The sequence below is a fragment of the Prionailurus viverrinus genome, chromosome C1, assembly GCF_022837055.1.
Source record: "Prionailurus viverrinus isolate Anna chromosome C1, UM_Priviv_1.0, whole genome shotgun sequence".
Lineage (NCBI taxonomy): Eukaryota > Metazoa > Chordata > Mammalia > Carnivora > Felidae > Prionailurus > Prionailurus viverrinus.
The window spans coordinates 2,248,321-2,271,188 of NC_062568.1; the positions used below are offsets into that span (position 1 = coordinate 2,248,321).

Genomic DNA, 22,868 nt, shown 5'->3' on the forward strand with positions numbered 1-22,868 from the left:
GTGTACAAACTGAGACTGTGTGTCAGGGGGATGAAAAGAGGAAGGCGAGCTGCACTTGGAGGGAAGGCCTGGCCACGCTGGGAGATGAGGCCTGGAGGGTGACTGCAAGGTCATGTGAGCAATGCAGAGCGGCACAGGGCCTATAGCTGGGTGTGTGTGTGTGTGTGTGTGTGTGTGTGTGTTTTCACATTTGTCTTCTAGAAAAACGCCCTGGCGTCACAACAGAAGACGGATTACAGCAGGGTTCACAGAGCTCAGCTCTGGGTCTCCAGCTACTGCCTGTAAGCAAGCTTACTTTTTATCCACTTCAATCACGTGCACACACAACCAGTTTGATGGGAACAAAGGTACTTCTTTTTTTGAAGTTTATTTATTTTGAGAGAAAGTATGAGTGGGAGAGGGGCAGAGAGAGAGAGAGGGAAAGAGAGAGAATCCTAAGCAGGTTCTGCACCGTGCGGAGCCCGATGCGGGACTCCAACTCATGTACTGTGAGATCATGACCTGAGCCGAAGGTGCACGTGTAACTTACTGAGCCACCCAGGTGCCCCAGAGGCAATTTTTTAAAAAGTCTTTCAATATTGTTATAATACCCTTTTAGTGATTAAAAAAAAAAAATCTCTGTAAACCACCCACATAGACAAGCAACGACATCAGTGCCTTTTCCTACAAGTGCCTTTTCCTACAAGTCCTGGCCCTAAGGATACACCAAATAGTGATGTAGCTTTGAGAGAAGACTTTAAATACTTTTAACCTTGGCAGGGCTAGAAACAACAACAACAACAACAACAACAACAACAACAACAACAACAAAACCACTCAGAAAAGTGGTCCAAGATCCTCAGTGCTCACCTCCCACATAGGTTTAATTCCTTCTTTGAAGAGATGGAAGTCGCTGTGGCCTGTCAGGTCCCCGGGACGGACCATGTGGCTGTAAAACCTCCAGAACTGCTCCACCTGCAGAGAGAAGGTCCCAGAGTACAAAAGATGGGTCTTTTTTCTTTGAATGAATGTGAGATCTAAGAGAACATAAACATGGAAGATACTATGCTACAGACTCTACTTTTTGAAGGATACATTTTCACTAGGGGAAGTGAGACGGAAGGCATGTTGCATGGGAAGGAAAGCATGGAAAAATATCCTATTGTTGATACAAGAATAAACTCTTTAGGCAAAAAAATGCCAGCCTCCGCCAGAAGCCCTCACTGTGGAAGCCCTAGGATAATCATTACATGATGTAAGAGGACCTTGTTTTACACAGTGGAATCCTTTTATTTTATTTTATTATTTTTTTTTAAGCAGGCTCCACCCAACATGGGGCTTGAACTGACTAGCCTGAGATTAAGGGTCGCATGCTCTATAGACTGAGCCAGCCAGAAGCCCCGACACGGTGGAATTCTTTCAGTCTTGAGGCATATTAAGTTTCACATAACCTCAGCCTGAATGTATTTTTTTAAGAACCAAGTCACTTAAAAAAATTTTTTTTAAGTTTATTTGAGAGAGCATGTGTGTGTGCGCGCGCGCGCGCGCACATGAGTGGGGGAGGGGCAGAGAGAGGGAGAGAGAATTCCAAGCAGGATCCGTGCTGACACAGCGCAGAGCCCGATGCAGGGCTCAAACCCGTGAACTGTGAGATCATGACCAGCGCTGAAATCAAGAGTTGATTGCTTGACCGACTGAACCACCCAGGTGTCCTGAACCAAGTCACTTTTTAAACAAAATAGAGTGGGGGCGCCTGGGTGGCGCAGTCGGTTAAGCGTCCGACTTCAGCCAGGTCACGATCTCACGGTCCATGAGTTCGAGCCCTGCGTCGGGCTCTGGGCTGATGGCTCAGAGCCTGGAGCCTGTTTCCGATTCTGTGTCTCCCTCTCTCTCTGCCCCTCGCCCGTTCATGCTCTGTCTCTCTCTGTCCCAAAAATAAATAACGTTGAAAAAAAAAAATAAAAAATAAACAAAATAGAGTGTTATTAACTACAGTCGTCATGCTGTATGTCATATCCCGATGACTTAATTTATTTTATTTTTTTAACGTTTATTTATCTTTGAGAGAGAGAGAGAGCAAGTGAGCGTAAGAAGGGGAGGGACAAAGAGAGAGAGGGAGACACACAATCCGAAGCAGGCTCCAGGCTCTGAGCTGTCAGCACAGAGCCCGACATGGGGCTCGAACTCACAGACTGTGAGATCATGACCTGAGCTGAAGTCAGATGCTTAACTGACTGAGCCACCCAGGTGCCCTCCCCACCCATGACTTATTTTATAACCTCAAGTTTGATCATTTCTCAAAGACTATCTCTTGGGAGATACAGCATTAACTACAATGCATACATTTTAGTTGTGTTTGGTTACTGTGCAAAAGCGATGGAATCTACCACATGCATTACTGTAAACCGTGGTGGCTGCTGCTAAGGCCAGGACAGCCAAAACCAAAAAGAACTTAGCCTCTTATATTGGGGATTAAGTTCTTCTTCTTAGCTAGAAAATTTGTTTCTCTTTGCCCCTCCTTCACCATCCTGTTAGAAAACTAGATCTATTTCTCTATCAGATGCATGCTTATTCCTACTCATCAAGTTATTCCCATTTACTTCCCTAGTCCTCTGTAACTCGCAGAGGACACCCACAGAGTACTGGCTAGTGAGGAGGCACGCGTTAGGAGGAAAGAAGAAACGTGAAGCAGTGTGAAGACAGTTGGAAATTGCCAACACACTGCTGAGGAGCAGCTGAAAATGGGTACTGAGTCGACACAGATTCAGGTCATACTTCTAGATGTGGACAGCAACTAAGGATAAACAGACCTTACGCTTTATGAAATGGCTGTTGCTTCAATTCTTCTAGACAACAGAAACACAGAAATGTCTCATGTTACAAAGAAGTCAGGAAGCAATGCCATTCATAGGATTCTGAAGCAAGGTCTCATCTCAACAACTGCGATGTTTAACTGTATATGGTGATCAGGGACAGTAAGTGGTCACGTGCATACAATGAGCAGTAATTTTTTTCTCACTCTGACACACGGGGAAGAAACAAGATACAGCCACTAGAACCTGTGGTTCACCGTGGATTAGGAACTGGAGGTGGGGAGGTTAGGGAGAAAGTATAACAACCACCCCTAATTCCCTCATCAAGTACTGCTTTTTTTTCTTAAAAAAAAATTTTTTTTTTAAAAGACAAGAGTGTGGGGCGCCTGGGTGGCGCAGTCGGTTAAGCGTCCGACTTCAGCCAGGTCACGATCTCATGGTCCATGAGTTCGAGCCCCGCGTCAGGCTCTGGGCTGATGGCTCGGAGCCTGGAGCCTGTTTCCGACTCTGTGTCTCCCTCTCTCTCTGCCCCTCCCCTGTTCATGCTCTGTCTCTCTCTGTCCCAAAAATAAAAATAAAATAAATAAATAAATAAAAAATAAATAAAAGACAAGAGTGTGAGCAGGCAAGGGGCAGAGAGAGAGACTGAATCCAAAGAAGGCTCCAGTCTCTGAGCTGTCAGCACAGAGCCTGACATGGGGCTTGAACTCACAAACTGGGAGATCATGAACTGAACTGAAGTTGATGCTTAATCAACTGAGCCACCCAGGCGCCCCAAAATTAAAAAAAATTGTCAATTATTAGGATTAAGGACCACTGGGAAATACTGCTTTGGATTTCATTAAGTTTTCATAATATGATTATTTCTCTGTGAGGAATTTGGTATTAGAAGACATTTCCTAATGCCTTGAATTATACAACAGACAACTTTAAACACTGTCATCACACATCCAGTGAGTCTGGATAAGGCAGTGACCCCAGGTAATGCCGATTATGTTGCTCTAGTCAACTCAACATTTACGCCAAAAAAAGAAAAAAGAAAACCCTCTGTGCGCAAGTTGGGTGAATTCATAGATACCTTTGTTAAGAGGAAAACAAAAACACTAGGAATATTCCTAATTACCCCCCAAATAACTGAATAGAACCCTGAATGAAAACTTCCTCCTCCCCAGCGTAGTCTCTGACCCCAAGTGGCCATCCATTTGTTCATAACGTAACAGCTGCTACCTTCCCTGTACTGTCTAATATTCCCACATGGCAGGTCACCAACATTTTGTGATAGATTCAAGAATGTTAGGAAGGCATTGATATTCTCAAAAGTTTATTTCTATTGTTTCCTTTGTCAAGAATTCATTTCTTTTCCTATCACCTCTTACGAATTTATTATAATGTTTGCTGTCTGTTATAGTTTCCTTTTCCAGTGTCTACATTTTAAATAGGAAAAAAATCCTCAATAATTTTAAGAAAATAACAAATCCTGCATTTGATTTTGCCCAGAGATCAAATATACAGCACATAGGAAATGTGTGATAATTTTTGTTGAACAAAACCGGTTTTAGTTGCAGAGAACTCTCAGGGCACACACACCTAGATGCCTGTGAGGGAGACAAGACACAGCTGGGCTATCTCTGACAGTACCTACAAAAACAATTATCAGGATTTAATTTTCTTCCTGAACACAGGAAAAAGACACTACTTTATGCATAGTTACTAACATATCCAAAATCCTAATAGGAGGTTCTTTTTTTTTAAGTAAGCTCTTTGACCCCAAGATCAAGAGTCCCATGCTCTACTGACTGAGCCAGCCAGGTGCCCTGTTAATGGGAGGTTTTTTTTTTTTTTTTTTTTTTTTAACGTTTATTTATTTTTGAGACACAGAGAGAGAGAGAGACAGAGAGACAGAGCATGAACAGGGGAGGAGCAGAGAGAGAGGGAGACACAGAATCGGAAGCAGGCTCCAGGCTCTGAGCCATCAACCCAGAGCCCGACACGGGGCTCGAACTCACGGACCGCGAGATCGCGACCTGAGCTGAAGTCGGACACTTAACCGACTGAGCCACCCAGGCGCTCCAGGAGGTTTTTAATACAAGAGAAACTTTCAAATTTTTACTCTCATCTTTACCGTCAAGCTTCATAAAAGTATATACAATGTATTATAAAATTTTGTATCCCCATGACACTTTGCACATAGTAAGGACCCAACAAATATCTATTTAAACAAACCTGTATTTTTGTATTGTCTACTTCTGGTCAATGCCATACTTATTGATACCTATGTATGTTACCTATGAATGTCTAATGAGGAATCTCAGAAGGAGCAAACCTGAGGGACTCAGGTCAGTCAAATAAAGAAAGCAGAACCCTAAACAGGTTACCAGAAGGTAAATAAACACAATGATAGAAGTACAGGCATGACTATACCACCAAGGCTCACTACATTAAACCAGTAAGTACTCACAGAGGCAAAGGTGCCAATCTGTTTGATATTCTGTTCATAGCTCTGTGAGCTAGTGGGACGGCCGGGGGTTCTTCTGGAGTACCAGAAAGTATAGTTGTACTGCAGGGGATGCTCTGCTGGTCCAGGGACAACAGCCTGTGAATTCAGTAAGGTGTGTTAATCTGGGGCACTTTTCACACGATCTGAGATTGAGAAAACATTTTATAGTGTCACCCCTTACCACCTCCACAAAAAGGCTACATCTTTAATTCCCTGCAATATGCCCATGATTCTGCTTACACAGTAAATTTTTTATTTTTATTTTATTTTTATTTTTTTTTATTTTAAAAAATTTATATCCAAATTAGTTAGCATATAGTGCAACAATGACTTCGGGAGTAGATTCTTTAAGTGCCCCTTACCTATTTAGCCCATCTCCCCTCCCACAACCCTCTAGTAACCCTCAGTTTGTTCTCCATATTTATGAGCCTCTTCTGTTTTGTCCCCCTCCCTGCTTTTATGTTATTTTTGTTTCCCTTATGTTCATCTGTTTTGTCTCTTACAGTCCTCACATGAGTGAAGTCGTGTGATTTTTGTCTTTCTCTAATTTCGCTTAGCAGAATACCCTCTAGTTCCATCCACGTAGTTGTCAATAGCAAGATTTCATTCTTTTTGATTGCCGAGTAATACTCCATCTCTCACACTCTCTCACACACACACACACACACACACACACACACACACACACATGTATGTATATATGTATATATATGTATATATCTCACACCGTCTTTAGCCATTCATCCATCGATGGACATTTGGGTTCTTTCCATACTTTGGCTATTGTTGATAGTGCTGCTATAAACATGGGGTGCATGTGTCCCTTCGAAACAGCACACCCGTATCCCGTGGATAAATGCCTAATAGTGCAATTGCTGGGTCATAGGGTAGTTCTATTTTTAGTTTTTTGAGGAACCTCCATACTGTCTTCCAGAGTGGCTGCATCATCTTGCATTCCCATATGTTTGTTTATTTTTGAGAGAGAGAGAGAGAGAGAGAGATTGGGAGAGAGAGAGGGAGGGAGGGAGGGAAGGGGAGAGAGACACACAGAGTGTGAGCAGGGGAGGGACAGACAGAGGGGGAAATACAGAATCCGAAGGAGGCTCCAGACTTTAAGCTATCAGCACAGAGCTTGATGTGGGGCTCGAACCCACAAACTGTGAGATGATGAGCTGAGCTGAACTGGGCTACCCAGGTGTCCCTACACTGTAAATTTCTTCAGTGGTTAGTGGATTCTAAGTTCCTCTAACATTTTATCTGTTTTCCTATGGCTTTTTAAACTTTTTTTTCTATTATAGGTATTTATGTTTATATCTTATCTCACCCAAGTACTCCCAGGCCAAGTATGCCTCCTCTATGACACCCTATCACTTACTGGCTAGTGACCTGGGCAGACAAGCTGCTTATCCTGTTTGTGCCTCAGCTGCTTATCTGCAAAATGAAGACAATAGTATCGTAGAGTTGCTGAGAGGGTCAAATAAGTTAATAGGTGTAAAGTGCTTGGCACAGTGCCTGGCACATAGTAAGCGCTCAGTGTCAGCTACTATTAATATTGCTACTACTTAATGTAAGCCCCTTGATCCACAGTCTCATTCACCTTTGTGCTCTTTTAGCACCTACAATGCTCAATCTTGTCAGATAAACAAGTTTTAATATTAAAAAAAACCTGACCCATCAGTCTCTCATTCTCTAAATTTTTTCCTTTCCAAGTCACTTTCAGCTTAGATTATTACGGACTAAACAGTCTAAAATTTCAAGGATGTGTAGGATTTGAAATACTCAGCAACAGCTTAGAACTAACAGATAGTCTCATTCAAGTCCACAGTTAATCCCTCATGCTGGGTGAATGCTGGAAAGCAAGGCACGATCTCAAGATCCTATGGCAAGGGAAAAGTTCTAACTCCCAACATGAACGCCAGTGATTCAACAATCTTTTTTTGAGAACAAAAGCAGATATTCCAAAATAGGGCACCATGAGTTAATCTGGTATCTTTCACATAGATTCCACAAGATAACCGAGTCTCAAGTCCAAAGGCAACTATATCTATACAGCACAAAACTCACCTTCCTCTTACTGCTGCCCTGACTCTTGTCTCGTTCTGTTTTTTCCTTCTCACCATCTTTCTGTGTGCTGTTTTCTTCATTCTGATCATGGTCCCCACTGTCATCGTCTTTCAATCTGAGTGGGAAGGTAAAACAATGTTAGGTGACGACCGAGCTGATTCTTGCTTCCCCAACAAAGCCACCAGGTCAAATGAACTACACCATATAACCACCCCCCAAGTCACTCAAATACAGGCAATGAGATGTATATGAGATGAGGGAAGGGCAAGGGAGTGTAAAAAGGGAAGTAGGAAGAATTCCAAAAAAAAAACCACTGTCTTCTAGTTTGCTAATAGGCAAAGAAGAAAGAGGCAAGCAGTTTAAGGGACTGTTTTTTTTTTTTAACTTGTTTTATTTTTTATTTTTTAAAATTTACATCCATATTAGTTAGCATATAGTGCAACAATGATTTCAGGAGTAGATTTTAAGGGACTGTTTTCTTTGCCAAATATGAGTCAATAATGAGAAGAGTTTCTGGGTTATATAACTGCTTTGGCATTTCGAATGATGTTTAAAAAACTTAACCAGATTTCTTGCCACTTCTAACCATCCCTTCTATCTGAAGTCCCCACTGCCACTGCTTTAACTTAGGCCCTCTCTGTCACCTTCGTTATTACAATAAATTCCTAAATGGTCTCCCCTACACAAATCGTCTCCACTCTCTATCCATCCTCCATATGGCCACTAGCATCTTTCTAAATGCAAATCTGATCATTTAACTTCCACGCTTAAAACTGCCAACTGTCCCTTGCCTTTTGATGCCCACCCTGTAGGATAAAGCAAAGATAAAATGTCAAATCCTCTAGAATCTGACTCCTGCCTACTGATACCCTCTTTTCCTTCCCATCTCCCAAAGCAACCCATAGTCCCACAGTTGTGCTATGTGCAAACACTACCCCTCAGCCTAAGGTGCCATTCTTCCCAGGTCTGTTTTTCCTATTAAATGGACGGATCTCTTGGATACATTTTATCAATGTCCGTATCTCCGGCACCAAGGACAAGCAAGATGCTGCCCTAACACATAACACAAGATGTTGAATCAATATTAAATGAAAAGAAAAAGAAATGACTGAAAGAAGGAATGAATGTCTTTTTGCCTAGTAAGTCTGGTCAAATGTATAGTAGGTGTTCCCCTTCCAGAAGCAGTGCAACTACCCTAAGGCTTTCAGATACATGTAAAGTTCATAGGAGGGGCACCTGGTAGCCTAGGTCAGTTAAGCATCCGACTCTTGGTATCAGCTGAAGTAGTGATATCTCGGAGGTGGTATCGAGCCCCACACTCAGCTCAGTGTGGAGCCTGCTTGGGATTCTCTCTCTCTCTCTCTCTCTCTCTCTCTCTCTCTCTCTCTCCCTCCCTCTCTCTCTCTCTCTCTCTCTCTAAGATAAATAAAAATAAACTTTGGAAAAAAAAAATGAAGTTCACATGGGACACCAGGGTGGCTCAGTTGGTTAAGCGTCCGACTTCTGCTCAGGTCATGATCTCCCAGTTTGTGAGTTCAAGCTCTGCGTTGGGCTCTGTGCTGACAGCTCAGAGCCTGGAGCCTGCTTCAGACTCTGTTTCTCCCTCTCTCTCTCTGCCCCTCACCTGCTTGCTCTCTCTCTCAAAAATAAACAAAAAGCATTAAAAAAAATTAAAAAAGAAACTTCACTGCATTCAGACAAAAAGATAGTAAGAAGGTGAATTCACAAAGATAATAAGAATGCCATTTGGTACACAGCTGGACCATTAGCTTATCATGGATCTTCTTCAAAATCACCTCTGGCCCTAGCGACTATCTCGTCAAATGGAACTGGGTAATTCTCAAGAAAGGAACTAGAAATGCTCAAATGATAACACAGATATTACCTTGCATACCTACAGAAACATATTGCAAAGCATTTTGCTTCTTTTTGGCCCACAAATCTCAGTGCCCCGCACATAAAAAACACTCAATAAATATTAGAATGCACAAACTAACCATGCGTTGAGGTGCACCTCCTGCCCACTTCACAGTCCTAGCTGTGGGATATATTCAGGTGCGCCGCACCACGCCAGCAATGTCCCCATCCCCACCCTGGTCAAGACATGATTATAAAGGGCACTTGAACAAAGGGCAGCCCAGCCTGGCCAATAACCAATGCCTCGCGGTCTTGTTCAAAAGTATGAGCCGATTCCTTCCTCAGCTTTTCATCTAGGAGATCAAAGATCACACAGATTCGGGAGCTGGGGCAATCCTATGGGACCCATATGAGAAAAGCCGTGAAGGAAAGACAATGAGCAAATGCAAAGAAAGCCAGTAGGGAGAAAGGGAATGGAGCAGAGATCAGGTGGGAGAGGAAAGTGGTTTTGTTGGTGATGCTACCACCTCATTGACTAAGTGTGACCTCCCCAGACTTCTGGGAGAACGTTATCTGTGCTTATGACACGCCTTCCCCTTTATTACACTTGAGCTGGTTTGCTTTACTTTCCAAAAGGAGCCTGGACAGCATACAAGTCCCATATTTTACCAAGCCACTTACTGTATAGATGCTACAGAGCACCTGTCCCCAAGCACCTCACTGAGGAGAAAAGATAGATACACACACTTGGGCCTCAGCATGGTACAAAGGTCCTTATGTGGGTATATGTGCCAAGATCACCTCCTGCCTGGTCCCAACAAACTCCTTCCACTCTAGCGTTACCAACTTATTTGAGTTCTCCAATCTCACCCCTCTGTTGTGCTCATCATGTGGTCTCCTCTCAGAGAGGCCCCCTTCCTCTACTTAACTTGTCCTTTAGGACTCGGGATGAGGGCCACTTTCTCTTAAAAATACTTCCTAATCTCTCCCTAGGCTGGATCAGGCTCCCCTCTTCTGAACCTCACCATATAAATGTTTGTACTTGTCCCCACTATGATGCCATAGCCAATTTTTTGGCTCCTGATCAAAAACATCTCATAGGTTTTTATATGGCATAGGCCCAAGACAGCTCTTAATTCTCTTTTTTATGGGATACCCCAGGGCTCAAACCATTTCTCTCTCAGCTCCCAGCCTCCACTATATCCTCTAGGGTCCCTTCCCTTTAAATCTTGAAGAGTCACCCCAGCATCTCTCATTTTTACTAGCCCCAAGAAAAGCAGAAGTTCCTTTCTTTTTAGTGGTTTTGCTGCTAATCACTACTAGGAAACAGAAAAGAAAAAAAAGAGCAAAAATTATTACATTCAAAAACAAACAGTGCTGTGATCCCTGGACCACACTTCCTGACTCCCTTTGGAGACGGTAAAAGGAAATCCTAACGCACCTTCATCTTGTATTGTGATTTCTAATAACAATAGAGCTAACCCGCCACCCCGCCCACTAAGCTTTCACTTAAGGCAAATCACTTGCATCCCATCTTCCAGAGGCTACTCTTCCCAACTTGAAGCTGGATTCGAGCCAAAATAGTCAGGACTAAAAATCTGTGCTCCATAGACACAGGCAAGCAATTAGCATCTCTAAGGCTGTCTAGACTGAGTGGCTCCAAGTCAGCTCACCAAACTTCCACCCAGGCTTGTGCTCATATTCTCTAACCAGACCGATTCCTTATGCATCTGGGAACTTGGTCTAATTCATCTTTACATGTCCAGCATCAGACAGAGGCAGAAAACAAACATGTTTAATGAATGGACTTCTAAAATCAAAGCAATACAAAGCGGAATAGGATGAGTGCCAAACAGGAGGTTCAGACAATACTTTAAGAGTGGCCAAAAGCTAGCGAAGAGAGAACAGTGGGAAAATCAAGTATGGCATCTAGATCTGAAAACCAAGCTCATCGCAGCTGGGACTGCAGAACAGTGAAAGCATCTTAGAGTTTCACATGTCAACAGCAACAATGACAATGTAGCTAACTGACTTGATAAATGTGGGGGGTGGGGTGCAATTATAGTTCTAGGTTACGCTCATAGAAGTCGGGCCCACAAAATAGAGGAGGTTAGAGCTCTTCTTTAACCTGAGCGCATCAGTTTAGACTACAGTACCCAACTCCGGGCGCTGGACTTTTAGGATGCTGGCAAACTGGAATCTTAGGAACAGTCCTTAGGAACCATGTGGTGAAGAGTGTAAAAGCCAAACATGTATGGGAATGCAAGCTGGTGCAGCCACTCTGGAAAACAGTATGGAGGTTCCTCAAAAAACTAAAAATAGAACTACCCTACAACCCAGCAACTGCACTACTAGGCATTTATCCAAGGGATACAGGTGTGCTGTTTCGAAGGGACACATGCACCCCATGTTTACAGCAGCACTATCAACAATAGCCAAAGTATGGAGGGAACCCAAATGTCCATCGATGGATGAATGGATAAAGAAGATATATATATACAATGGAGTATTACTCGGCAATCAAAAAGAATGAAATCTTGCCATTGGCGACTACGTGGATGGAACTGGAGGGTATTATGCTAAGTGAAATTAGTCAGAGAAAGATAAATATCATATGACTTCACTCATATGAGGAATTTAAGACACAGAACAGATAACATAAGGGAAGGGAAACAAAAATAATATAAAAACAGGGAGGGGGACAAAACATAAGAGACTCAAATATGGAGAACAAACTGAGGGTTACTGGAGGGGTTGTGGGAGGGGGGTGAGCTAAATGGGTCAGGGGCACTAAGGAATCTACTCCTGAAATCATTGTTGCACTATATGCTAACTAATTTGGGTGTCAATTAAAAAAAAAATTTTTATATATATATGTGTATATATATCTATATATATATCTAAAAAATATATATTTTATATTTTTTATATATTTAGGTAGATATATATATAGATATATAAGCCAAACATGTAACAATGGTCTGAAAACTGCAGACTTTTGGGGCACCTGGCTAACTCAGACAGAGGAGGATGTGACTCTTGGTTTCAGGGTCACAGGTTCACACTCCACATTGAGCGCAAACATTACTTAAATAAACTTAATACACCTCAGACTTTTCACATGAAAAACAAAAACAAAAGCAAAACCAGGGGCAGGAGTGAGGTCTCCAATTGCTAATTTCAAATCAACGAAAGCTTTGGTTCTTTTCCTACACAGCTAGAAGAGAGAGGTTAAAAAATTTGGGCATACTACAAGGAACAGTTAATAATTAGAACTAATTGAAAATGACCCAGGTTAATTTTTGCCAAGAGGTACATGAATCAAGGTTAAACAACAAACCTTTGTAGGGTTAAGAGTAGAAACAATATATGAAAAGCATCTAGCAAGATGCCTATGGAAGCCATTATTACCCTTCTTTTTTCTTTTCTTTTAATTTTTTTTTTCAACGTTTATTTATTTTTGGGACAGAGAGAGACAGAGCATGAACGGGGGAGGGGCAGAGAGAGAGGGAGACACAGAATCGGAAGCAGGCTCCAGGCTCTGAGCCATCAGCCAGCCCAGAGCCCGACGCGGGGCTGGAACTCAGGGTCCGCGAGATCGTGACCTGGCTGAAGTCGGACGCTCAACCGACTGCGCCACCCAGGCGCCCCGCTTTTTTCTTTTTTAAGTATGTGTCACACCCAGTGTGGGGCCTGAACTCACAATGTTGAGATCAAGACCTGAGCTGAGATCAAGAGTCCGACGCTTAACCGACTGAGCCACCCAGGCGCCCCCCCGCACCCCCATTATTACCATTCTTAAATTAGCTTACTGCAATCCCCAAATCCAAACGATTCGGATGGGACTGGGCTAGATGACCCACAAAAACACCTTCCTAAGATGAAATTCTGACCTGTTCAATTCAGTGGAAGAACAGCTATAGGATTTGCAGAATCCCATAGGGACTTAGATCCGGAGTTAGGTGCTGCAGAGATGAAGACGAGGGGTATACATAGGGGAGCGGAGGGCAGGGTGGCCATTCCTACTGAAATGGGCTCAGCTAAGCAGCAGGCTGGGGAAACGTTCAGCCAAAGACTTCTTCCAAGCAGCAGAGACTTCTCAGCAACCAGGAGACATTCCCGAGGAGCTGCGGAGAGTGCTGGAATCTAGGACTCCTCAATTTGCAAACCAGCACTCATTGTACCGGAAAAAACCCAAAGTCCCATCAGCAGCGGGTCACAACCTAAATCAACAGCGATTCCACTTTACGTTTATTCCTCACTATTAGCAATTACCAATGTACCTTTAAGCACTGCTGAGTGTGATGTGGTCCTTACCACACTCAGAGCAGCAGCCGGGCACTAACCACTAACGTGGTTTAGGTAACAATGGCCGGGTAACTCTTCTACTGTCAAATAACTGGTAACTGGCGGGTCTGGGGCTGGAAACCTAGGTCTCTGGGGCTCAGACAGATTTCCTAGACGTCTGGAAGAGAGGTAAGAACTACCTCAAGATACAAATCGCTAGAGGGGAAACATGCAAAAATACTCTGCATGTCCTTTTTGCATTTCCAATTGTCTGATGCTGGACCGAGGAACCAGATAGGGTACATACAGAAATGGGAGAAGGGGGCAATGGCAAGTACGCTCGCGGGGCAAGAAAACAGAAGCTCCTGGTGAGTGTGTTGGAAGAAGGGAAAAGGGGGAGGAGAAAGGAAGTGGGAAGGAGCCTCAGGAAGACGGAGAATTCCGTAACTGAGCAGCCACTAGGCGCCACAGCCACATTACCTCTCTGTATTCACAACTCTGCGACCTGGACTCTGTTACCGTCCCCACTCTGCAGATGAGGGGACTGAGTCAGAGAAGCGAGGTGACCTTCCTAGGCTAGAGCGTGTGTGGAAAGCTGGATTCAGAGGCAAGGAGGCCAGGCTGCGGAAACACCCAAACCGCTGCGGTCTCCGCCCTTCCACGCCGCTGGCAACCTGCACCCACCGGGGCGGGGCGTCCACAAGTCTCCTTCCGGGCGGTACGGCCACCTCCTCCCCGGGACCCCGCGCTCCGCCCTCGGTCCGTACGACCCCGAAGTCTCTGGGGCCCCTGCATCACGCCTCCCCAGACCCCTCTTCGTCCCCGCTGGCCGCCTGGGCCGGGGAGGCCCGCAGCCCAAGCCCGGGAGGGAGGCCGGCGCCGGAGAGCTTTGTCGCCTCCAGCCCCGGTGGGGGCGGGCGCAGGGAACGGTTGGGGGAAGGGGCCCCGGGGGGCGGCCACGCGCCACTCACGCGTCGAACTTGTTGTTCATCCTCTCACCGCCGCCGTCGCCACTGCCTCACGGAGTGACTTCCGCTCCGCCAGGTCCCCTCCCGCTTAGGGCCCGATCACTTCCGGCTGCGCACGGCGCAGCGGAACGTCTGCGCGCTGGCCCCGTGTGGGACAAGTATCCCGGGACGCCCGCCCTGGGCGGCTGCGCGGAGGCTGGGGCTTCGCGGTCCCTGCGGGCTGCGGGCCTCAGCCCTACCCGGGTTCCTGTCGCCCTCCTGCCCGCCTTCCCGGTGGCTCCAAGGAAACGGTTTCCGTCCGAGGGAGGGTCCCGACCCCCTCCCGGGCGGCTGGGAGGAAGAGGCAGAGCCGCGTCGCTGACTGTGCGGGCTCCGAACCGCCTGCTTCGTACAAATCCCGACTCCACGCCCTGTGCCGGCTGCACCATCCTGGACTGTGTTTTAACTTCCCCGAGACTGTTTCCTCTTCTGTACTGTCCATACTGTATTACAGTACCTGCCTCTTCGTGTTGCCGTGTGGATCTGACGGGATAATCAGTGCCAGGCGCTAGACACAGCAACCCTCAATAAGTGTAGTATTTTTAATTTTGCTTACTTGTGCGAGGAGCTAAAGAGAACCACAGATGGGCCCACCATCATCAAATTGCCTCCAGGATCTAAGTCTCTACTCCAAATACATAGGGGCAGCATGCACCTACACTGGAGTTAATGGAATGAACCTGCTGGTGATTGAGCACCAAAGCCAGCCACCCTGCACTTGGGCACCCTGTACTTGGGAGAGGGGGGTTATTTCTGGGGTCCTCTCCCCTCCCCCAACAATGTCCCATGGTCAGGTCTTCATGTGGCATGTTCACATTTTTGAATCACTTTGATCTGCACCTTTGATCCTCTGATGAGGGTAGATAGGAACTGAAATCTGTACCCAAATTTACAGATGAAGTTGTTTCATCACAATCAGAACTCTGGCCGAAGCTGTACTCTCCAAAGCAGGGCCTTGCCTCTCTCCCAGGAAGCCCTCAGCTGGCCATCTTGTTTCCTAAATGGGGCCAAGCGAGGCTGGTCAGGGTCTCCTTCCAGAAGGCAAAGCCCAGAAGTTCCCTGTTACCTCCCAGCCTCTCTGCCTAGCTCTTCCTTGTCTTAACCAACCTTGGACACCAGTGCAAATGCCCTGGCCTTTGAGAAGAGAAGGAAGAGGGGTCTGTTCTCCAGGCCATGGAATGAATCCTCCTTGGAGCGTCTAAAACTGAGTTGGGAATTCTGGACTCCAAACTTTATTTGGCCACCAGTGTTCTGAGAAGCCCCTGTTACTCTGGGCCCCAATTTGCCCATCTGAAACATGGGGGGAGTAGTGACTTGCTTGTCCATGATGATGTAAAGAGCTCTTGACTCTGAAATCTTTTGTGATCAATGATAAAAAATGTGTATGGATGGAAAGGTGCCTGGTGCAGGTGAGTGTTGGGTACTCATAGCACCCAGAAGACAGGGGAGGTAGATGCCAGTGGGAGCGGGCTACTGCCATTCTTTTGAGAGAACATCGCCTGCTCCTCTTCACATCTCTCTTGACTTCCTTCCTTTAGGAACCTGTGGGGAACTCGTAAAGAGGAAAGGGGGCCTAGGCCTAGAGGGATGGGGCCTTGCCTAGCTGGGGACATTGTGAAAAACAGAGTCCTTGGGGCTTCAGAAATGATGGGAGTGGCTAATGCTTTGCCGAAGTGAGGGAATTGCCAGGACTAGGTAGCCAGTGCCACGCGGATGCTGATCCCAACAGCACACCCCGCCCACAGCCGTTCTCAACCACTCCAGGACTCCAGCTCAGTCTCTTTATTTCCCATGCTTTTCTCAGGGCCTGTTGGCTCACATGGCCATGAAGGGCACTTCCCAAGAGCACGCTCATGATCTCAGCCACTGAAGAACACAGCCAATCAGACTCCACGTGGCCGGCGGCCGATGGTTGGCTCAGTCAGGCGAGGGCAGGTAGGAGCGGGGGTCTCCAGGGAACGGAAGAGGGGGCACCTGGTTGTAGTGGGCCATGAGGAAGATGCCAGCGGTGCCACAGACAAAAAGGGAGAGCATGGCCAGGAAGCAGACACGGTCCAGCACGCGGCCCACCAAGAACCACTCCTCGCTCCCCTGAGGGCGGGAGGCAGGTGTGGGATGACCGGCAGGAACACCAAGCCTGCCCTGGATCACTGTGCCGTCCTTGGCCCGCCAGCAGGCCTCTTATTCTCCATTTCTTTGGGTCCCTCTCACCTACTTCCAGGCCTTAACCTGTGTTCTGTCATAGGCCCCTGGCACTGATGTCCCCATTCCACTTTTTCCTTCCCACTGCCCTGCCATGGCCACTCCGCTCATCTTGCCCCCATCTTAAGTCCAAGTCCCTCACCGGGTGCTCCGTTCCCCTTACACTGTCAAAGTGACTTTGCTGGTGGTGGGCAAGGGCAATGAGGTTGCAGGCTTCCACACAGGCCTGGATGGCCGGGGCGGCCTGCTCCAGGCTGCCACACAACTCCCGGCTCTGCCCTGGCTCCGGGCCTTTCTCTGTTGAGAGAGGGTAAGGTTTGGGAATCGAGTGGAGAAGAAATAGTCTGAGAGGGTAGCCTCTCCTGAGCGACCCTAGTGTCTCTCTCCCCAGCTGGACACTTACCAACACTCACCTGCTGTGTCCGGTGCCTTGGCCAACAGATAGCCCTCCCCGTCAGATAGCAGGCCAGAGTGAGCACCGGAGTGTCCCCAGTGTCATACCTCCTGCCTCACCTAGCTTCTCCAGCGCTGCCCTCACCAGCCCGTTGCGCTGCCGCTGCCGGAAGAGAAGTTCACTGCGAGGCAGGCAGAGAGCAGCCTCTTCCCCAGCTGTGATTGACCATCCCGGAGAGGAGCCATTCTGCAGCCGGCGCCCCGTGTCTTGCACAGCCACTGGGACCAGTGGGCGAACGTGCATCCGCAACAGCTGGGGCAAGAGCCGCAGGAACACCTGGAGAGAGGATGTTCTGGGGCGCTTAGCTTAGTAGCCGGCAGACCTGGACGTGCGGGCAGCCAGGCTGGGCTTCAGAGCGAAGAGTGAAGGTTGGCATGGAGGGCTCAAGCTACCAGGGGCCCAGCGGCAGCACCTTAGGGACAGTGGCTTGACCCTGGTACAGCTTGGCTGTTCTGTGCCAGGCACTGAGCCTAGGTCCCCAAACTTGTGTGCACATTCGAATCACCAGGGTACTTGCTGCACAGCCTGCACGAGGCCACAGGCTGGCCCCACCCTTGCTGTTCCAGCCCCGGACGCCTGAGGCGGGCCTGGGAATCTGCATTTGCAACAAGGGTCCCAGCTGACTGCTGCAGGTGGGCTGCAGATGGCCTGGAGCCATCTGGGTAGAGCCAGATGGCCTGGGTAGAATCTTGCTTCTCCTTCCCAGCCATGCAACCTTGGGTGAGCTAATGAACCTCTCTGTGTCTCAGTTTCCTCATTTGTAAAACGGAGGTGGCACTAATACCCACCTCTAGGAGTTTTATGAAGATCAAATGAGTTAGTATGTATGATGCACCTGCCACAAAGCAAGCACTCAATATTATTATTAATCCGTCTGGATTAATCCACATGCTTCAAGATACACACAGGGCAGGTTCGTTGCTGAATGTGGCAGGTGAGTAGGCAAGGGCAAGGGGGTGGAGAGGAAGACGCATGTGAGTGGACTGGACTGGAGGATGCTGGGGTGGGCAGAGAGGGGCCTTGCCTTTCGGACCCTGCGGGCCATGGAGTGTGTGTGGGGGGACCGCAAAGACACGTTGAGCACGACCACGGCATTCACAACAATGAGGATGGTCACCACCAGGAGGAAGGTCAGGTACCTGCCAGGGTCAGGTAGGCAGGAGGTGGGGCTGGCCCGCTGGCACTGACTCCATCTCCAGACGCACCCCACCCTTAGCAGCTGATTCCCCCAGATCTCTTAGGGTGAGGGGTTGGCATTGAGGATGGGAGGGTGGGAGTGGCAGAAGGGTAGTGCCCCGAGTTCCAGGAAGGGGAGGGCGGGAGGGGGTGGTAGGCGTGAGGGCCAGCCTTACTTGCTGATAAGTGGCACTGCCTGGGAGGTCTCGGGCACCTTCTTGGCCACAAGGAAGAGGAAGACGGTCTGGGCCAGGAGCACGTTGATGGCGACGGTACACTTCTGGCCCCCCGCTGCCCGTAACCGAGAGACCCTCAGAGCAGATCTCAAGTTCCCTGCCATGGGGCTCCTCCCCCACCCCATTCCTGTCCCCGGGACAGGTGGTCTCGTGGGTGGTGCCACTCTGTGCCCTCCCAGCTAGCCCCTGTGCTGCCGGCCGGGGCCGTGGCTCCCCTCCCACGGGCTCCAGGTACCCTTGGCAGGAAGGAAGTAGATGAGAATGGCGACCGAGGAGATGAGCACACAGGGCGCGATGATGTTGATGATGTAGAAGAGGGGCTTGCGCTGGATGAGCAGGTAGAAGACCACCTTCTGGTGGCCCGCCTCCTCGGCGGGTGCCTCCACATCCAGCAGCATCTTGGCCGGCCGGTGCCGGATGGCCCACTCCCCGTTCTCTGTGGGCAGCGGGCCAGAGTGAGCACCGGGAGCACAGGCTGGGCAGATCCCCGCAGCCCCTGTGACCCAGCTGTGGGCGGCCATCCGGGGCCCAAAGCAGTGCCACCGAGGGATGGAAGCAGCAAAGGGAGATTGGATATCTGATCCTCCTCCCACCAAAACCAGAGACATTATCCTGGGGAAATCAGAACTCTGCTGGGTCTTTAAAAATCTAGTTTGTGTGGTTTAGTCTAGCCTTCATCTTGAGTTACATGGGAGGGGGTCTGAACCGAGCCTGGCCCTGCCCTGGAGGTCAGGTGCGGCTGGGGCCCTGGGAAGAGGTTACCCGTGAAGGCCTCAGGATCGATGAAAATCCACTCTATGGTCTGACCATCTTCCTGGCTGAGCTGCAAATTGATCTCATTGGTGCTGTAGGTCTGGGACCTGGGAAGGGGGACACATTTGAGGGCGTATAGATCCACCTACGAGGTCACGTACACAGTCATCTGGGGGCAACCGTGGGCGGTCTTGCTTCAAAAAGTACAGCTAGGAATTTCTGAGCCCTCCGCAGAGCCCTGGCCATGAGATGGGGGGCACGAAGGGGACCCGGGCTCCCTGGAGGTCAGGGAAGTTTTTGTTGAAGGGCCAGGAGGCTGCAGCTCAGTGTGCGTCATGGATGTTAAGAGCCCAAGGCCACTCTGTTCCTCCCTTTCACTGCCTCCAGGGCAGGAAGGGCCAATGGTTAGCACATAGAAAACACAGTCTGTACCTCTCAGGTCTGTTTGTTACCGAGGGTCTCCTTGTGAAAAGACTGCTTCTCTAAAGCGTGGGAACCCACTCACACAGACCTCCTTCCCCCCATTTCTGGAAGAGAAAAGTGAGAGCGCCTCCACCTCTCCATGGGGAGTGGGGTGTAGCGTCTCGTGTGGGGTGGCGCTCGTGTGTGCATGCTGGTACCTCGCGGGCAGGTGTATGCCTTCTTGCCCACCCACCCCAGTCATTAACTCCTCCCTTGGGGCACAGGCAGGGAAACTGAGGCAGCAAAGGAGGATGAGCGAGGGGACTGCGGCTTAGCCGGGAGGGACGTGGGCACCTGCAGGTGTCTGGGCCTGAGATGGGCATAGAGGCCCCAGAGAGAGGGAGCTGCACCCCTGGCGAGAAGCCTCGCGTCCAACCCCCTCCCCAGCCAGGTTCCTCTTAGGGCGGCTCTCCAGGTCTGCACCCACACCCCCGGTAAATGGCCTCACTGGAAGACGAGGGAGCAGTTCTGCCAGTCGAAGGGGAAGTAGGTGACAGAGACGGGGCAGGAGGAGCGGAAGATGGCGGGCGGCAGCCAGTAGACACATCCGTCAGGAGACACCAGCACGTTGCAGTAGAGGGCCACCTCGAACACGCCGTCCACGCTGCGCACAGGCCAGGCCCCGGGGCTGGGGGCTCACGTCCCCGGCGGCCCCGGCTCGGCCAAGTCCCACACCCCAGGCCTGCCCGCGTCCTGCGTGGATGGGGCCTGGGGACACCAGCCCCTCCCGGGCGCAGGGTCCACTACCTCCCTGCGGCACCCACCTTCAGGCCTCATCATCCCACCTCCTAATCACCACAGCTTCTATGGGAGCCACCCTCACCCCCACGTTGGAGGGAGGGCCGCAGCCCAGCAGACGACTGAGCCCAGAGGAGTTGGAGTGAGCCAGGTCGAGAGTCAGGTCTGCTGGCCAGGCCCTACCCTCGGCAGCACCTGCCGCATCCAGTATTTCCTGGCCCCGGAAAAGGGGGCCCGGTCTGCACCTTTCCCCAGAGCCCCCCTTGTCCTACCGGGCCCTGCCTTTGTATCGTTTTGTCCCCCCACCCCTGCCCGCACTCCTCCTCACTTGTTCTCCAGCACGACATCCGGCCGCCACACCATGGTGGACGGCACCCTCAGCACCCACAGGCCTTCGTAGTCTTGCGGATCCCAGCGCAGGCGATAGTCACACCACTGCTGCAGGGCGAGCGGGGTTGCCAGACCCCTGCTCTCCGCGGAGTCACCCCCTCCCCAGAAGAGGCGGGGAGGGGGTGGGGGAAGACAGGCAGCTCCAAGGGCCTTGGGACCCCAGGGAGGGGGCCTGATCCAGGGTACAGGACTTCAGGGGGGCCTCTTACCATCTCTATCCACACATTGGTGGTGAGGGCCTCCTCTCGCTCATTCTGGGGGTTCAGAACAGAGGGTTGAGCCCCCATTGCTTGCCGTCTCTGGATGTTAGTCCCTACAGACCCCCATTGGGCGCTACAGGACGCCAGCCTCTTGGGCATCCTTCACCGGAGTTTTCTAGCTCCCCAGCCTCTCCCCTGTGGCGTCCTTCCTCCTCCTGGCTGCTAGAGCCAGCCCCTTCCTCTCCCCAGCAGGTCCCGGGGGCCAGGTGCACTGGGCCTCCGCCTCCCCTGCCGTCCTACAAGCCTGTGGCTCACCAGGGAGATGAGGTTGGTGAGGGTGAGTTTCAGGCTGACGTTGACCACGTCCGAATCGCGCTCCGCGGGCCGCAGGTGGGGGTCGTAGTTGTGCATCAGGTCCGCGAGCAGACGCTCCTCCTGGTTCCGGCCCTGGGCTCCTGCAACGGACAGCAGTGAGCCCGGGTGCAGGGGCTTTGGGGCAGAAAGAGTTGGGGGGGGGGGTCACAAGAGGGTGTGATGTGGAGAGGTAGGGAACTAGAGGTGCAGGGCAGGTCTCAATAGCCCTCCAGACCCTCTATCCCCTGAGGCCTTGGATCTCTACTCCAGGCCTCCCCAGGCTCCTGAGCCCCTGGTCCACACCCAGGCAGACAGCCAGCAGCGGCAGGAGGAGCGGCAGCCCCTGGCCCCTGTACATGGTGCCGCAGCTCTACAGTGCCGGCTGGGACAGCAGCTCTCCGGCTCAGGGTAGAGAGATGTGGACTCTGGGTCTCATGTAACAGCCCATGCTCCCACCCCAGCCAGCCTGGCCAGGCCAGCTAGGCCCCACCAGCTGTCTGACCACAGCAGCGTCAGCTGTTCCAAGATGGACAAAATGCCAGGCTCGGGTTACCTGGGCTGGGGAGGGGACAGAGGGGCCCCATCTGCCCCAACAGAGATGGCTCAGCCTCCATCCCCGCTCTCTGACTCCGTTGGCCCAGCCCATGGTCCTTCCATCTGGGGTGGGGGGGTGGGGCGACTGGAGACACAGCCTTGGACGGACAGGTGTGGGAGGGAGGCAGAGTGCGAGGAAGCGCCTCAAATTGGGCTCCCTCCTTCTGCTCCCTCCGGCGGGTCAGGATTTGGGGAGGTTTAGAGGGGCGTTTTGGACCTGAGCCATGACATGGTTGAGGACCATGAACCTGTCCCATTAGCCTAACATCTTCATGGGTTACTCCAATGGGCCAGGACACTGGGGACAAGCCTAAGAGGGAGATGCACTAGGTCCCCCGGGCTTGGATACCTTAATGCAAATTAGGGTGTTCTTCAGGGTCCTTCAGATAACTTGAACTTCAGGCAGTTCAGGGCCCTTCCAGACTCTGAGGCACAGGACACAGGCCTGGTAAGCTTTGGAGGAAGGAGGGCTGAGGAGGGTCTGGAGCTTGGGGCTCTTGGGAACAGAACAGCCCCTGAATAGGGGCTCCTCAGTGTGGCCTCGGTATTTATTAAATTATCCACAGACTAAGGGAGTGTCCAGCATGTGGCAGGCACAAGGCTAGGTGGGCTGCAGGGGACTCTCAGGGGACTGCGAGGAGGCGAGGAGGCAGGGATAAGCCTGAGCGGCTCATAGGACTCAGAGTTCAGTAAGGCAGGCAGTCAAGATCAAGGTTGTGGCCCCCGGAGAGTCAGATGAGGGGACCCAGAAGGGCCAGAAAACACACTCCATCGGCTTTGTAGTTTGAGGTCAGGGAAAGGGTGG

The 22,868-nt window shown here is 50.0% G+C and overlaps 2 protein-coding genes across 7 annotated transcripts in view; both read right to left on the reverse strand.

The window, feature by feature from the left end:
- Positions 1 to 14,555, reverse strand: part of EIF4E2 (eukaryotic translation initiation factor 4E family member 2) — a 30,794-nt gene extending 16,239 nt beyond the window's left edge. For 3 of the 6 annotated variants that reach the window (XM_047869750.1, XM_047869745.1, XM_047869746.1), the window contains exons 1-4: positions 14,469 to 14,555; positions 7,354 to 7,468; positions 5,251 to 5,385; positions 850 to 954 (exon numbers count right to left, since the gene is read on the reverse strand). In XM_047869750.1, the coding sequence (XP_047725706.1) occupies positions 850 to 954; positions 5,251 to 5,385; positions 7,354 to 7,468; positions 14,469 to 14,488 (375 nt within the window). In that variant the 5' untranslated portion in view covers positions 14,489 to 14,555. Of the gene's footprint in view, positions 1 to 849; positions 955 to 5,250; positions 5,386 to 7,353; positions 7,469 to 13,103; positions 13,969 to 14,468 lie in introns of those variants that run through there. The other 3 variants (XM_047869749.1, XM_047869747.1, XM_047869744.1) reach the window with 2 other exon arrangements.
- A 1,866-nt stretch (positions 14,556 to 16,421) lies between these two features.
- On the reverse strand, positions 16,422 to 21,954 carry CHRNG (cholinergic receptor nicotinic gamma subunit). Its single transcript, XM_047869743.1, has 12 exons — positions 21,773 to 21,954; positions 21,431 to 21,570; positions 21,125 to 21,169; positions 20,854 to 20,963; positions 20,236 to 20,391; positions 19,335 to 19,432; positions 18,808 to 19,008; positions 18,513 to 18,627; positions 18,185 to 18,299; positions 17,220 to 17,436; positions 16,870 to 17,003; positions 16,422 to 16,595 (listed from the first exon to the last, which is right to left on the reverse strand). The coding sequence occupies exons 1-12, from the start codon at positions 21,825 to 21,827 to the stop codon at positions 16,422 to 16,424; spliced, it is 1,560 nt and encodes a 519-aa protein (XP_047725699.1). The 5' UTR covers positions 21,828 to 21,954.
- Positions 21,955 to 22,868: the final 914 nt, after the last annotated feature.

Coding starts and splice junctions, on each gene's coding strand:
- CHRNG (XM_047869743.1), bottom strand. CDS start 21,827: ATGTACAGGGGCCAGGGGCTGCCGCTCCTCCTGCCGCTGCTGGCTGTC. Junction 19,009..19,334: donor CGATCCTGAGGCCTTCACGG/GTAACCTCTTCC, acceptor CGCTGCCCACAG/AGAACGGGGAGTGGGCCATC. Junction 18,300..18,512: donor GCAGTGCCACTTATCAGCAA/GTAAGGCTGGCC, acceptor TGACCCTGGCAG/GTACCTGACCTTCCTCCTGG.